The 14,389-nt window shown below is 47.4% G+C and overlaps 1 protein-coding gene across 1 annotated transcript in view; it reads right to left on the bottom strand.

Annotated features, from left to right (window-relative positions):
- Window positions 1-14,389, bottom strand: part of arhgap24 (Rho GTPase activating protein 24) — a 253,952-nt gene that overhangs the window by 13,525 nt on the left and 226,038 nt on the right. Inside the window, exons 5-9 of the mRNA XM_046305173.1 lie at window positions 8,291-8,498; window positions 2,397-2,529; window positions 784-857; window positions 475-596; window positions 98-210 (exon numbers count right to left, since the gene is read on the bottom strand). Of these exons, the coding sequence (XP_046161129.1) occupies window positions 98-210; window positions 475-596; window positions 784-857; window positions 2,397-2,529; window positions 8,291-8,498 (650 nt within the window). The remainder of the gene's footprint in view (window positions 1-97; window positions 211-474; window positions 597-783; window positions 858-2,396; window positions 2,530-8,290; window positions 8,499-14,389) is intronic.

Here is a 14,389-nt window from a genome sequence, read left to right as displayed (position 1 = left end):
ACTATTTGAACCCACATCCTTGGTGTTGCTAGCTAGCTAGTACCAGGCTTTTAATACCATGCTTGGGCTCGTTCCCACGGGCTCGTACACCACCCACCTCATTGTTGTTGTTGACCAGCTCCAGTGTCTTGGGACTGTCCTCGTCTCTAGGGAACAACACGTCGTGACGACCAATCAGAACAGACATCAGCTGCTGCACTAGCACTGTACCTGAGAACACCAGAAAGGTTATATGTCTTCACAGGTCCATACGCATCAGAATACTGTATACTCACAGTGTCATTGGCCTAGAAGGACAATGATGTCAAATTACTACATATTTGATTCATTATTGAGATCATGTATGCCGTTCTTTCCACTTAAAAAGTTACATTTTTTCGATCGAAATGCACTTTATTTAACCAGGTAGGTTCTCTTTGACAATGGCAACCTGAAAAGCCACAGACATCAAGATGAGTTAGAAAATAAACTGACCTTCCATGATTGCTACAGGGTCTTCAATCTTTGGCCGTAGTATATTCGGACCGAAGACCGTGGCCAGGTTCTGGACACTCATTTTATTCACACCTGAATAGGACTGGACTTCATCTAAAAATCTGTAGGAGAAACACAATTAACATCCCAGTAAAGCTTTTTAATGATAGTTCAATACCGTGGAACAACAAAGTCACCAACACTAGAAACTTTGCAGGTCAGTCTATGAAAAAGAATTACTGGTCTTCACAGTAATACAATGATACAGTAATATATTAATACACAATAATGCAGCTATACTACTCTTACCTGCATATGTACTGAAGCAGATTGTAGTTGACTGGAGGTAGACATTCCACTTGTCTTTTCAGTTCCTTCATTCCCTGGGGAGAGAATACACAAGTTGCACTTAATGTACATCCCAACGTACTATAGAAGTAGGGTACTAGGGGGTAAGAAGCCCCCTGGGGTAACTGCCCCCTCCCCTGTAATTCACATTAAGACCACAAGATGTCACCAAAGAAGCAGTGCCTTAGACCACTGCACCGCTCAGGAGCCCCTAATGTATCAGTTTAATACGTGTTCTACACTCTTGGGAGCGATTCATGGGATGGATTAGGGCAAACAAATAGTTTGACATCACCACAGAATATTAGCTCATTGTTTTACGGAAGTAGATAGTTAATAGTTAACGATGCTTTGTATGCTTTAAATGCTTTAAATGTATCCAATATAATAATAATATATGCCATTTAGCAGACGCTTTTATCCAAAGCGACTTACAGTCATGCGTGCATACATTCTACGTATCCTTAGTCAATATTTTCCCCACATTATGAATGGATATTAAACATGCATAATTAACCCTATTTATCCAATTCAGCCATTAATCTTATGAGTCCAGGTCCATTTAACAAGTCATAGGTGATCCATTGAAGATATTTTAACAGATCTCCATTTTTAATCTGGTCCAGATTTGACCATAATCCATATCCTAATTTGGGTCCCAAAGAGCACCCTATTCCCTATCTAGTGCAATACTTTTAACCAGAGCCGATAGGGCTCTGGGTATCAATAGGGTATCATTTGGGAGAAAGCCCGTATCCCAGACCATTATTGTGTCTCCTGCCGTGACCTCACTAGTTTTACCGGCGGGCCTCAAGGTCTACACTGATCCTGTGAAGAAAAGAAAACCCTTCATTTTCTTTGACATTTTCACTGTGTCTTTCAAACAATTCATAGAAAAGACAGCAAAGCAGGGTGGGAATATGAGATATAGAGAAAAATGTTTGGCTTCTTCAGTTCAATCTGCTGGTCATGCTCAGGACTTTGATTGTGTTTGCTGTGAAATGATCCGATACCTATGGGTTGACTGGCTGACTGGCTGACTGGTTGACTGGCTAACTGGTTGACTGGTTGACTGGCTGACTGGCTGTGTGTTTTCAGAGGTAAGATAGCTAGCCTATAAGTCATGCTGGAGTTAGATTCACACATGTGCATGCAAGCACGCACGTACATACGCAAACACACACACAGCTCAGCCCAGCTAAGACACACACACACACACACACACAGCTCAGCCCAGCTAAGACACACACACACACACACACACAGCTCAGCCCAGCTAAGACACACACACACACACACACACAGCCCAGCTAAAACATACACCAAGTCGCTGAATGAAAGATGACAACAAACAGGATTGGAGAGTGACTGAGGGGAGTTGAGGACTGATACCCCATAAAGCAACAAGTCTTGAAGTGTGAGAGAAGATTCATCTGATATGAATGGTTAACGGCACACTATTACTACTTTTGACATGGCTCACATGCTCTGGTACAAAGTAGGGCTCAACGCAGTAAAGTGAATAGGAAGCCATTTCAGATACAACTTAAATCTTAGACCCAGGAAGTACTTACAGATTCCTCATCCTTGCAGAGCATTTTGGTGCAGGAGAGGAAGTCATCAAACTTGGAGAAGGGGATGACTGGTTCTGGTAGCTCTCTGAGATACAGCTTTAGTAGAGAGGCTACTGTATGAACATCTGTATTACTGCAGAGAGAGGAAGAAGAGGGAGAGAGGGAGAGGAGAGAGTGAGAGAGCAAAGGAGCAGAGAGAGAGGAGAGAAAGAGAAGAGAGAAGGGAGAGAGAGGAGAGGATAGAGAGAGAGAGAGAGAGAGAGAGAGAGAGAGAGAGAGAGAGAGAGAGAGAGAGAGAGAGAGAGAGAGAGAGAGAGAAGAGAGAGGGATGAGAGAGAAGGGAGAGAGAGGAGAGGAGAGAGAAATAGCGAGCCAAAGATGGAGGCAGAGAGGGAGAGGAGAGGGTGAGGGAGGGACAGAGATGGAGACAGAGAGGGTGAGGGAGGGACAGAGATGGAGGCAGAGAGAGAGAGAGAAGAGGGTGAGGGAGGGACAGAGATGGAGGCAGAGAGAGAGAGAGGAGAGGTTGAGGGAGGGACAGAGATGGAGGCAGAGAGAGAGAGAGGAGAGGGTGAGGGAGGGACAGAGATGGAGGCAGAGAGAGAGAGAGGAGAGGGTGAGGGAGGGACAGAGATGGAGGCAGAGAGAGAGAGGAGAGGGTGAGGGAGGGACAGAGATGAAGGCAGAGAGAGAGAGAGAAGAGGGTGAGGGAGGGACAGAGATGGAGGCAGAGAGAGAGAGGAGAGGGTGAGGGAGGGACAGAGATGGAGGCAGAGAGGGAGGAGAGGGTGAGGGAGGGACAGAGATGGAGGGACAGAGATGGAGGCAGAGAGGGAGAGGGAGGGACAGAGATGGAGGCAGAGAGGGTGAGGGAGGGACAGAGATGGAGGCAGAGAGGGTGAGGGAGGGACAGAGATGGAGGCAGAGAGGGAGAGGGAGGGACAGAGATGGAGGCAGAGAGGGTGAGGGAGGGACAGAGATGGAGGCAGAGAGAGAGAGGAGAGTGGGGAGTGAGATGAAGGCAGAGAGGTAGAGGAGAGGGGTAGAGAGAGTAAGATGAAGCACCTTTAAACGAAGAAGACATAAACACAGATCAATGTATGGAGGGGGCAATGAGGGAGGGAAAGGAGAGAGGGAAAGGAGAGAGGGTGGAAGGATGGATGTGAAGTGCCCTCCACTAATATTGGCACCCTTGGTAAAAGGGCTATGAAAAAAAAAATATTTATTGTTTATCCTCTTTGTCTTCTTTCAAAATATTCACACAAATCTAACGTTTAATGAAAGTAAAATAATTGAAATAAAAAATACATTCTTAACATAAAACAAATGTTTTTCTCAAATATATGTGTGCCACAATTATTGGCACCCCTTCATGCAATACTTTGTGCAACCTCCCTAAGCCAAGATAACAGCTCTGAGTCATCTCCTATAATGCGTATTGAGGTTGGAGAACACATGACAAGAGATCTGAGACCAGATCCTTCAGATTCCCAGGTTCTCGCTTGTGGACTCTCCTCTTCAGCTCATCCCACAGGTTTTCTATGAGGTTTAGGTCAGAGGACTGGGACGGCAATGGCAAAACCTTGATTCTGTGGTCAGTGAACAGTTTTTGTGTTGATTTTGTGTGCTTTGGTTCATTGTCCTGCTGGAAGATCTCACCACGGCCAGGTTTAAGCTTCCAAGTAGAGGCAGTCAGGTTTTGGTTTAATATCTGCTGGTACGTGATGGAGTCCATGATACCATGGATCCTAACTAGTTGTCCAGGGGCCTTTGGAAGTAAAAGAGCCCCACAACATCAACGACCCACCACCATACTTCACAGTGGGGATGAGGTACGTTTCTACGTTTCTATCTTTCTGTCTGCGCCAAACCCACCTCCGGTGTTGATTTCCAAAAATCTATATTTTGGTCTCACCTGACCATAGAATCCGGTCCCATTGAAAGCTCTAGTACCGTTTGAATGTGAAATCTGATCGTAGTTTTGGAGATTTTTTGGCCACTCGAATCATCGTCCTATAGACCCACGTCCTCTTCCAGGCCAGTTGTTAACATCTCCAGTTGCTTTAACCTTCTTAATTATTGCCATGATAGTGGAAATTGACATTTTCAACCGTTGAGCTATTTTCTTATAGCAATTTCCTTATTTGTGGAGCTCAACAACCCTTTGTCACACATTATTATTGCAAATATATTTTCTTTACAGCCCGTTTTGCTCATATTTATCACGAGTGCCAATATAAGTGGAGGGCACTGTATGATGTAGTGCATAAATAAAGTGTGACAGCATGTTAAAACAGTCCCAATGATCACCTCTATGTCAGTGTCTATGTCGCCTGCCCTGAGTCGCTATGGAAGAATTCTGAGTTAGAATACTACAGGAGGACTGTCAGCATCAGAATGTAATGTCATTCTGAGTAATGTCATACTGTGGGCGGTGGAGTGTGGTGGTAGAGGGGACCATCTCTCACATGCCTCTATCATCTCTGAGTTATGGAAGGTGTCACCATCCTGATACACACATCCCTCTCTGCTACATCCCACACAGTAGGGGTTCTCTCCCCCTCCCTCCCTCCCTCTCTGCTACATCCCACACAGTAGGGGTTCTCTCCCCCTCCCTCCCTCCCTCTCTGCTACATCCCACACAGTAGGGGTTCTCTCCCCCTCCCTCCCTCCCTCTCTGCTACATCCCACACAGTAGGGGTTCTCCCCCTCCCTCCCTCCCTCTCTGCTACATCCCACACAGTCCCTCCCTCTCTGCTACATCCCACACAGTAGGGGTTCTCCCCCCTCCCCCCTCCCTCTCTGCTCCCTCCCTCCCCAGAACAGGAGCTGTTTCCAATTAACAGTTCTATCTCAGTGCTATAGTTGAGGAGATCATATTAAAACAGTCCCAATCGTCACCTCTATACCAGTATTCTCTTCTCGCCTGCCCTGAGTCGCTATGGAAGAATTCTGAGTTAGAATACTACAGGAGGACTGACAGTGTCAGAATGTAATGTCATTCTGAGTTAGAATACTACAGGAGGACTGTCAGTGTCAGAATGTAATGTCATTCTGAGTTAGAATACTACAGGAGGACTGTCAGTGTCAGAATGTAATGTCATTCTGAGTTAGAATACTACAGGAGGACTGTCAGCGTCAGAATGTAATGTCATTCTGAGTTAGAATACTACAGGAGGACTGTCAGCGTCAGAATGTAATGTCATTCTGAGTTAGAATACTACAGGAGGACTGTCAGCGTCAGAATGTAATGTCATTCTGAGTTAGAACACTACAGGAGGACTGTCAGTGTCAGAATGTAATGTCATTCTGAGTTAGAATACTACAGGAGGACTGTCAGTGTCAGAATGTAATGTCATTCTGAGTTAGAATACTACAGGAGGACTGTCAGCGTCAGAATGTAATGTCATTCTGAGTTAGAATACTACAGGAGGACTGTCAGTGTCAGAATGTAATGTCATTCTGAGTTAGAATACTACAGGAGGACTGACAGTGTCAGAATGTAATGTCATTCTGAGTTAGAATACTACAGGAGGACTGTCAGTGTCAGAATGTAATGTCATTCTGAGTTAGAATACTACAGGAGGACTGTCAGTGTCAGAATGTAATGTCATTCTGAGTTAGAATACTACAGGAGGACTGTCAGTGTCAGAATGTAATGTCATTCTGAGTTAGAATACTACAGGAGGACTGTCAGTGTCAGAATGTAATGTCATTCTGAGTTAGAATACTACAGGAGGACTGACAGCATCAGAATGTAATCAGCACATTACAGTCACACTCGATGAGACCCCATATCCCTCTTACATTTACATTTACATTTAAGTCATTTAGCAGACGCTCTTATCCAGAGCGACTTACAAATTGGTGCATTCACCTTATGACATCCAGTGGAACAGTCACTTTACAATAGTGCATCTAAAGCACTCTTTTTCCCTTCCACCCTTTCCACCTATTTCTCTCCCTTCTTACCTCGCTCTCCTTCCCTCCCTCTCTCCCTCTTGCATTTTTAATACTCCTGCAAGTTTCTTACTGATGGTTTCCACTGAAGTCAGAGTTGAGCACTCTTATCTCGACTCTGAATCGGCCTCTACTCTGTAAAACCACGATAAGTTCTGGCTACTCAAACATTTTGAGGTAACAGATTTCCTAAAAAGAAATAAAGTGTAGTTAAGAAAGTTAAATAGCTCAAGCGAGCAGTACTAACTTCATATGAGTAAAACATATGCCGTTTTATTGAGTACGGTATAGTAGTTTTTATTTACCTTTATTTAACAAGGCAAGTCAGTTAAGAACACATTCTTATTTTCAATGACGGCCTAGGAACAGTGGGTTAAATGCCTGTTCGGGGGCAGAATGACAGATTTGTACCTTGTCAGCTCGGGGATTTGAACTTGCAACCTTTCGGTTACTAATCCAACGCTCCAACCACTAGGTTGCAGAATTCCATAAACTTGCCCCCCCCAAAAAAAATATCCAGTAATCTATCAACCAGGATTTCTGGAAAACCAATGAAATTTACCAGGAAATGTACCAGAATTGTGCAACCCTAACTGTGAATCACATTACACTGGCTTGCACAGTGAAGTGTAATCCCATTGGAATCCAGCCAGCATTAGATTATCCAGCAGTTGACATTTTGTTTTCAACCACAACCTGTATTCCAACCTGACTGCCAGGGTTAAGAACAGTGGGAAGAAACTACTCAAGTCATTTAAACTGGAACAACCATTTCAGCAATGGGTGCCAAAGTTCAATAATTGGATTAGTTTAGAAGAAAAAAATGTTATCTTTGTGTTGCATAACGTTTGTGTACACTCAGTGTACATGCAAAAACACAGATGTTAAAAACTATTCCAAAATCAATCTGCAGTAGAGCATGCTGGGGAAAAAAGTACATTTGTTAAAAAATAAATTGTTGGTGTGACTTCTCATTTAGTTTTAAACAGCTAACCTATCTGAGATATGTGCACGAAATGCATATCAACAGAGCTGTCAGTAAAAGTAATCACAGGTAAGGTGTCTGAGCATCCCATAATAATGCCCTGAGGCATTAGGTGGATGTGCCAAAAGCTGTCTGTCACCACTTTCCACTCCCAGATTTAATTCCATGTCATTCCCAGTCTGAGAATTATTATTACTGTGGGAATATTTTATAAGATCCTGGCAGACCCCGATACAGAATTAGCAGGAAACAGGATGAAAAATGTGGAATTTGATTTGAGATTCTATATATTGCAGAGTGAATAAGAATGGTGAAAGCACTGCCAATGCTGTGGGTTCCCATACACATCCTAATATTGAGTTGCACCCCCTTTTTCCCTCAGAACAGCCTCAATTCGTCAAGGCATGGACTTTACAAGGTGTCGAAAGCGTTCCACAGGAATGCTGGCCCATGTTGACTCCAATGCTTCCCACAGTTGTGTCAACTTGGCTGGATGTCCTTTGGGTGGTGCACCATTCTTGATACACACATGGAAACTGTTGAGCGTGAAAAAAAACCAGCAGCATTGCAGTTCTTGACACAAACCGGTGCACCTGGCACCTACTACCATTACCCTGTTCAAAGGCACTTAAATCTTTTGTCTTGCCCATTCATCCTCTGAATGGAAAGAGCAGGTGTCCTTAATGTTTTGTATACTCAGTGTATATACAGTATATTGTATGTTGCTGACATGCAGTCTAAGGCGGGGTTTTCCTTTAGAAAATCCATACTGTATATATATATATATATATATATATATATACACCAGTGGAGGCTGGTGGAGGGAGAGATAAGGAGGACAGGCTCATAATGGAATGAACAGAATCCCACTCAAACACATGCAAAATGAAAGTTGTGCATTTACATTTGTACACATTTCTTCATCTCGTTTACAGTAAACGTAACATACCAGTCGAAGGAGGGCTTCTCTCCGCAGTCAAAGGCATCCTGCAGCTCTTTGACCAAGTTGGCCTGCCCTGGTAGCCTGAACAGTCCTTCTTCCCGTAGGCCCCACTTGCGTATAAAGCCCACACACTGCTCCACCAGCATGGGGGCCTGCCTGCTCCCATAACGCCTCTCGTACCGCACCGTCTCCTCCAGCTTCTGACCAAAGATACCTGACAGAGACACAAACACACACAGCTCAATGTTAGGATTTAGGATGTATATTGTGCCTTTCTTGTTAAATCTGTTTTTTTTTCTTTCTTTCTTCCAAAAGACATCCTGTACATGATGAGTAACAACTCATTGGCATGTAGAGGATGTTAAACAGCGATCAACTCACAGCTAAAGGTATCATTGGAAACACAACACTGTGGGCTATGAAGAATATTGCATTAGTGTTCAGTTTAACAGTGATTGTTCAAAAAGATGGACTAACTGGCAGTGGACATGTTTTGAGGATTTTCACAACTGGATTTTTTAAATTTTCTTTTAGCATTTTCTTATAGAACATTAAAGGGAAAATATCCTGTCAAACCATCACATCAAACCCATTAAAAAAAACAGATTTATCCCCCGATTTGAATGTATCAAATAGGGAGAAACTGGCTCGTGTTACTAAAGCCACACAGATAACAGCATCAAAGAGAACATGGGGATCCTAAACCATCTGATTAATTCCAATGGAATCTGTTTTTCTGTTCTCAGCCTAAAATAGATCTGACTCTGACCACTGTAGTAAAGAAAATGTATTATTAATCCCCCACAAAACACCTACAAATCCAAGAGATTAAATCAAACTTCCTCTCCTCTCCTCTCCTCTCCTCTCCTCTCCTCTCCTCTCCTCTCCTCTCCTCTCCTCTCCTCTCCTCTCCTCTCCTCTCCTCTCATCTGTTCTCCTCTCCTCTGGTCTCCTCTCCTCTCCTCTCCTCTCCTCTCCTCTCCTCTCCTCTCCTCTCCTCTCCTCTCATCTGGTCTCCTCTCCTCTCCTCTCCTCTCCTCTCCTCTCCTCTCCTCCTCCTCTCCTCTCCTCTCATCTGGTCTCCTCTCCTCTCCTCTCCTCTCCTCTCCTCTCCTCTCCTCTCATCTGTTCTCCTCTCCTCTCATCTGGTCTCCTCTCCTCTCCTCTCCTCTCATCTGGTCTCCTCTCCTCTCCTCTCCTCTCCTCTCATCTGGTCTCATCTGGTCTCCTCTCCTCTCCTCTCCTCTCATCTGGTCTCCTCTCCTCTCCTCTCCTCTCCTCTCATCTGGTCTCCTCTCCTCTGGTCTCCTCTCCTCTCCTCTCATCTGGTCTCCTCTCCTCTCATCTGGTCTCCTCTCCTCTCCTCTCATCTGGTCTCCTCTCCTCTCATCTGGTCTCCTCTCCTCTGGTCTCCTCTCCTCTCCTCTGGTCTCCTCTCCTCTCCTCTGGTCTCCTCTCCTCTCCTCTCATCTGGTCTCCTCTCCTCTCATCTGGTCTCCTCTCCTCTCCTCTCATCTGGTCTCCTCTCCTCTCCTCTCCTCTCATCTGGTCTCCTCTCCTCTCATCTGTCTCCTCTCCTCTCCTCTCCTCTCCTCTCATCTGGTCTCCTCTCCTCTCCTCTCCTCTCATCTGGTCTCCTCTCCTCTCATCTGGTCTCCTCTCCTCTCCTCTCATCTGTCTCCTCTCCTCTCCTCTCATCTGTCTCCTCTCCTCTCCTCTCCTCTCATCTGGTCTCCTCTCCTCTCCTCTCCTCTCCTCTCCTCTCCTCTCCTCTCATCTGGTCTCCTCTCCTCTCCTCTGGTCTCCTCTCCTCTCCTCCTTTCCTTTCCTTTCCTTTCCTTTCCTTTCCTCTCCTCTCCTCTCTTTGTTTGGTTCTCCTCTCCTCTCCTCTCCTCTCCTCTCCTCTCCTCTCCTTTGTTTGGTTCTCCTCTCCTCCCCTCCCCCCTCCTCTCCTCTCCTCTCCTCTCCTCTCTCCTCTCCTTTGTTTGGTTCTCCTCTCCTCTCTCCTCTCCTCTCCTCTCCTCTCCTCTCCTCTCCTCTCCTCTGGTCTCCTCTCCTCTCCTTTGTTTGGTTCTCCTCTCTCCTCTCCTCTCCTCTCCTCTCCTCTGGTCTCCTCTCCTCTCATTTGTTTGGTTCTCCTCTCCTCCTCCTCTCTCCTCTCCTCTCCTCTCCTTTTTCTCCTCTCCTCTCCTCTGTTCTCCTCTGTTCTCCTCTCCTCTCCTCTCATTTGTCCTTCTCTCTCCTCTCCTCTCTCTCTCTCCTCTCCTTTGTTTGGTTCTCCTCTCCTCCCCTTCCCCCTTTCCTCCTCTCCTCTCCTTTTCTCTCCTCTCTCCTCTCCTCTCTCTCTCCTCTCCTCTCCTTTGTTTGGTTCTCCTCTCCCCTCCCCCTCCCTCTCCTCTCATCTCATCTGGTCTCCTCTCCTCTCCTCTCCTCTCCTCTCCTCTGGTCTCCTCTCCTCTCCTTTGTTTGGTTCTCCTCCTCCTCCTCTCCTCTCCTCTCATCTGTCTCCTCTCCTCTCCTCTGGTTCTCCTCTCCTCTCATCTCTCCTCTCCTCTCCTCTCATCTGTCTCCTCTCCTCTGTTTGGTTCTCCTCTCCTCTCATCTGTTCTCCTCTGGTCTCCTCTCCTCTCCTCTGGTCTCCTCTCCTCTCCTCCTCTCCTCTCCTCTCCTCTCCTTCCTCTCCTCTCCTCTCATTTGTTTGGTTCTCCTCTCCTCCCCTCCTCTCCTCTCCTCTCCTCTCCTCTCCTTTCTCTCTCCTCTCCTCTCCTTTTTTCTCCTCTCCTCTCTCTCCTCTCTCCTCTCCTCTCATTTGTTTGGTTCTCCTCTCCTCCTCTCCTCTCCTCTCCTCTCCTCTCTCCTCTCCTCTCCTCTCCTTTGTTTGGTTCTCCTCTCCTCTCCTTTTCTCTCCTCTCCTTTTCTCTCCTCTCCTCTCCTCTTCTCTCCTCTCCTTTTTCTCCTCTCCTCTCCTCTCCTCTGTTTGGTTCTCCTCTCCTCCCCTCCCCTCCTCTCATCTCCTCTCATTTGGTCTCCTCTCCTCTCATCTCATCTGGTCTCCTCTCCTCTCCTCTCCTCTCCTCTCATCTGGTCTCCTCTCCTCTCCTCTCCTCTGGTCTCCTCTCCTCTCCTCCTTTCCTTTCCTTTCCTTTCCTTTCCTCTCCTCTCCTCTCATCTGTCTCCTCTCCTCTCCTCTCATTTGGTCTCCTCTCCTCTCATCTGTTCTCCTCTGTCTCCTCTCCTCTCCTCTCATCTGTTTGGTTCTCCTCTCCTCTCCTCTCATCTGGTCTCCTCTCCTCTCCTCTCTCTCCTCTCATCTGGTCTCCTCTCCTCTCCTCTGGTCTCCTCTCCTCTCCTTTCCTTTCCTTTCCTTTCCTTTCCTTTCTCCTTTCCTTTCCTTTCCTTTCCTTTCCTCTCCTCTCCTCTCCTCTCCTCTCCTTTGTTTGGTTCTCCTCTCCTCTCATCTGGTCTCCTCTCCTCTCCTCTCATCTGGTCTCCTCTCCTCTCCTCTCCTCTCATCTGGTCTCCTCTCCTCTCCTCTGGTCTCCTCTCCTCTGGTCTCCTCTCCTCTCCTTTTCTCTGTTTGGTCTCCTCTCCTCTCCTCTCATCTGGTCTCCTCTCTCCCTCTCATCTGGTCTCCTCTCCTCTCCTCTCCTCTGTCTCCTCTCCTCTCCTCTCCTCTCCTCTCCTCTCCTCTCCTCTCATCTGGTCTCCTCTCCTCTCATCTGTTCTCCTCTCATCTGGTCTCCTCTCCTCTCATCTGGTTCTCCTCTCCTCTCCTCTCATCTGTCTCCTCTCCTCTCCTCTCATCTGTCTCCTCTCCTCTCCTCTCATCTGGTCTCCTCTCCTCTCCTCTCCTCTCCTCTCCTCTCATCTGTCTCCTCTCCTCTCCTCTGGTCTCCTCTCCTCTCCTCCTGTTCTCTTCTGTTCTCCTTTCCTTTCCTCTCCTCTCCTCTCATCTGTCCTCTCCTCTCCTCTCCTCTCCTCTCCTCTCCTTTGTTTGGTTCTCCTCTCCTCCCCTCCCTCCTCTCCTCTCCTCTCCTCTCCTCTCCTCTCCTCTCCTTTGTTTGGTTCTCCTCTCCTCTCCTTTTCTCTCCTCTCCTCTCCTCTGGTCTCCTCTCCTCTCCTTTGTTTGGTTCTCCTCTCCTCCTCTCCTCTCCTCTCCTCTCCTCTGGTCTCCTCTCCTCTCCTTTGTTTGGTTCTCCTCTCCTCCTCTCCTCTCCTCTCCTCTCCTCTCCTCTGTTTGGTTCTCCTCTCCTCTCATCTGTTCTCCTCTGTTCTCCTCTCCTCTCCTCTCCTCTCCTCTCCTCTCATTTGTTTGGTTCTCCTCTCCTCTCCTTTTCTCTCCTCTCCTCTCCTTTTCTCTCCTCTCCTCTCCTTTTCTCTCCTCTCCTCTGCTCTCCTCTCCTCTCCTCTCATTTGTTTGGTTCTCCTCTCCTCTCCTCTCCTCTCCTCTCCTTTGTTTGGTTCTCCTCTCCTCTCCTTTTCTCTCCTCTCCTTTTCTCTCCTCTCCTCTCCTTTTCTCTCCTCTCCTCTTTCTCTCTCCTCTCCTCTCCTCTCCTCTCCTCTCCTCTCCTCTCCTCTGTTTGGTTCTCCTCTCCTCCCCTCCCCCTCTCATCTCCTCCCATCTGGTCTCCTCTCATCTCATCTGGTCTCCTCTCCTCTCCTCTCATCTGGTCTCCTCTCCTCTCCTCTGGTCTCCTCTCCTCTCCTCCTTTCCTTTCCTTTCCTTTCCTTTCCTTTCCTCTCCTCTCCTCTCATCTGTCTCCTCTCCTCTCCTCTCATCTGGTCTCCTCTCCTCTCATCTGGTCTCCTCTCCTCTCCTCTCATCTGTCTCCTCTCCTCTCCTCTCATCTGGTCTCCTCTCCTCTCCTCTCCTCTCCTCTGGTCTCCTCTCCTCTCCTCTGGTCTCCTCTCCTCTCCTCTCCTCTCCTTTGTTTGGTTTCCTTTCCTCTCCCTCTCCTCTCCTTTGTTTGGTTCTCTCTCTCCCCTCCCCCCTCTCCTCTCCTCTCCTCTCCTCTCCTCTCCTCTCCTCTCCTTTGTTTGGTTCTCCTCTCCTCTCCTCTCCTCTCCTCTGGTCTCCTCTCCTCTCCTTTGTTTGGTTCTCCTCTCCTCCTCTCCTCTCTCTCCTCTCCTCTCCTCTGGTCTCCTCTCCTCTCCTTTGTTTGGTTCTCCTCTCCTCTCATCTGTTCTCCTCTGTTCTCCTCTCCTCTCCTCTCCTCTCCTCTGTTTGGTTCTCCTCTCCTCTCATCTGTTCTCCTCTGTTCTCCTCTCCTTCTCCTCTCCTCTCCTCTCCTCTCCTCTCCTCTCCTCTCCTCTCATTTGTTTGGTTCTCCTCTCCTCTCCTTTTCTCTCCTCTCCTCTCCTCTCCTTTTCTCTCCTCTCCTCTCCTTTTCTCTCCTCTCCTCTCCTCTCCTCTCCTTTGTTTGGTTCTCCTCTCCTCTCCTTTTCTCTCCTCTCCTTTTCTCTCCTCTCCTCTCCTTTTCTCTCCTCTCCTCTCCTCTCCTCTGTTTGGTTCTCCTCTCCTCTCATCTGTTCTCCTCTGTTCTCCTCTCCTCTCCTCTCATTTGTTTGGTTCTCATCTCCTCTCCTTTTCTCTCCTCTCCTCTCCTCTCCTTTTCTCTCCTCTCCTCTCCTTTTCTCTCCTCTCCTCTGCTCTCCTCTCCTCTCCTTTGTTTGGTTCTCCTCTCCTCTCCTTTTCTCTCCTCTCCTCTCCTTTTCTCTCCTCTCCTCTCCTCTCCTCTCTCCTCTCCTCTCCTCTCCTCTCCTCTCCTCTCCTCTTTCTCCTCTCCTCTCCTCTCCTCTCCTCTCCTTTGTTTGGTTCTCCTCTCCTCTCCTTTTCTCTCCTTTTCTCTCCTCTCCTTTTCTCTCCTCTCCTCTCCTCTCCTTTGTTTGGTTCTCCTCTCCTCTCCTTTTCTCTCCTCTCCTCTCCTTTTCTCTGTTTGGTTCTCCTCTCCTCTCCTTTTCTCTCCTCTCCTTTTCTCTCCTCTCCTTTTCTCTCCTCTCTCTCCTCTCCTCTCCTCTCCTCTGTTTGGTTCTCCTCTCCTCTCATCTGTTCTCCTCTGTTTGCTTCTCCTCCTCTCTCCTCTGTTTGGTCCTCTCTCCTCTCCT

The sequence above is a fragment of the Oncorhynchus gorbuscha genome, linkage group LG16 (genome assembly GCF_021184085.1).
Source record: "Oncorhynchus gorbuscha isolate QuinsamMale2020 ecotype Even-year linkage group LG16, OgorEven_v1.0, whole genome shotgun sequence".
Classification (NCBI taxonomy): domain Eukaryota; kingdom Metazoa; phylum Chordata; class Actinopteri; order Salmoniformes; family Salmonidae; genus Oncorhynchus; species Oncorhynchus gorbuscha.
Note: the sequence above shows the minus strand (reverse complement) of the source record. Positions and strands in the feature narration are given on the sequence as shown.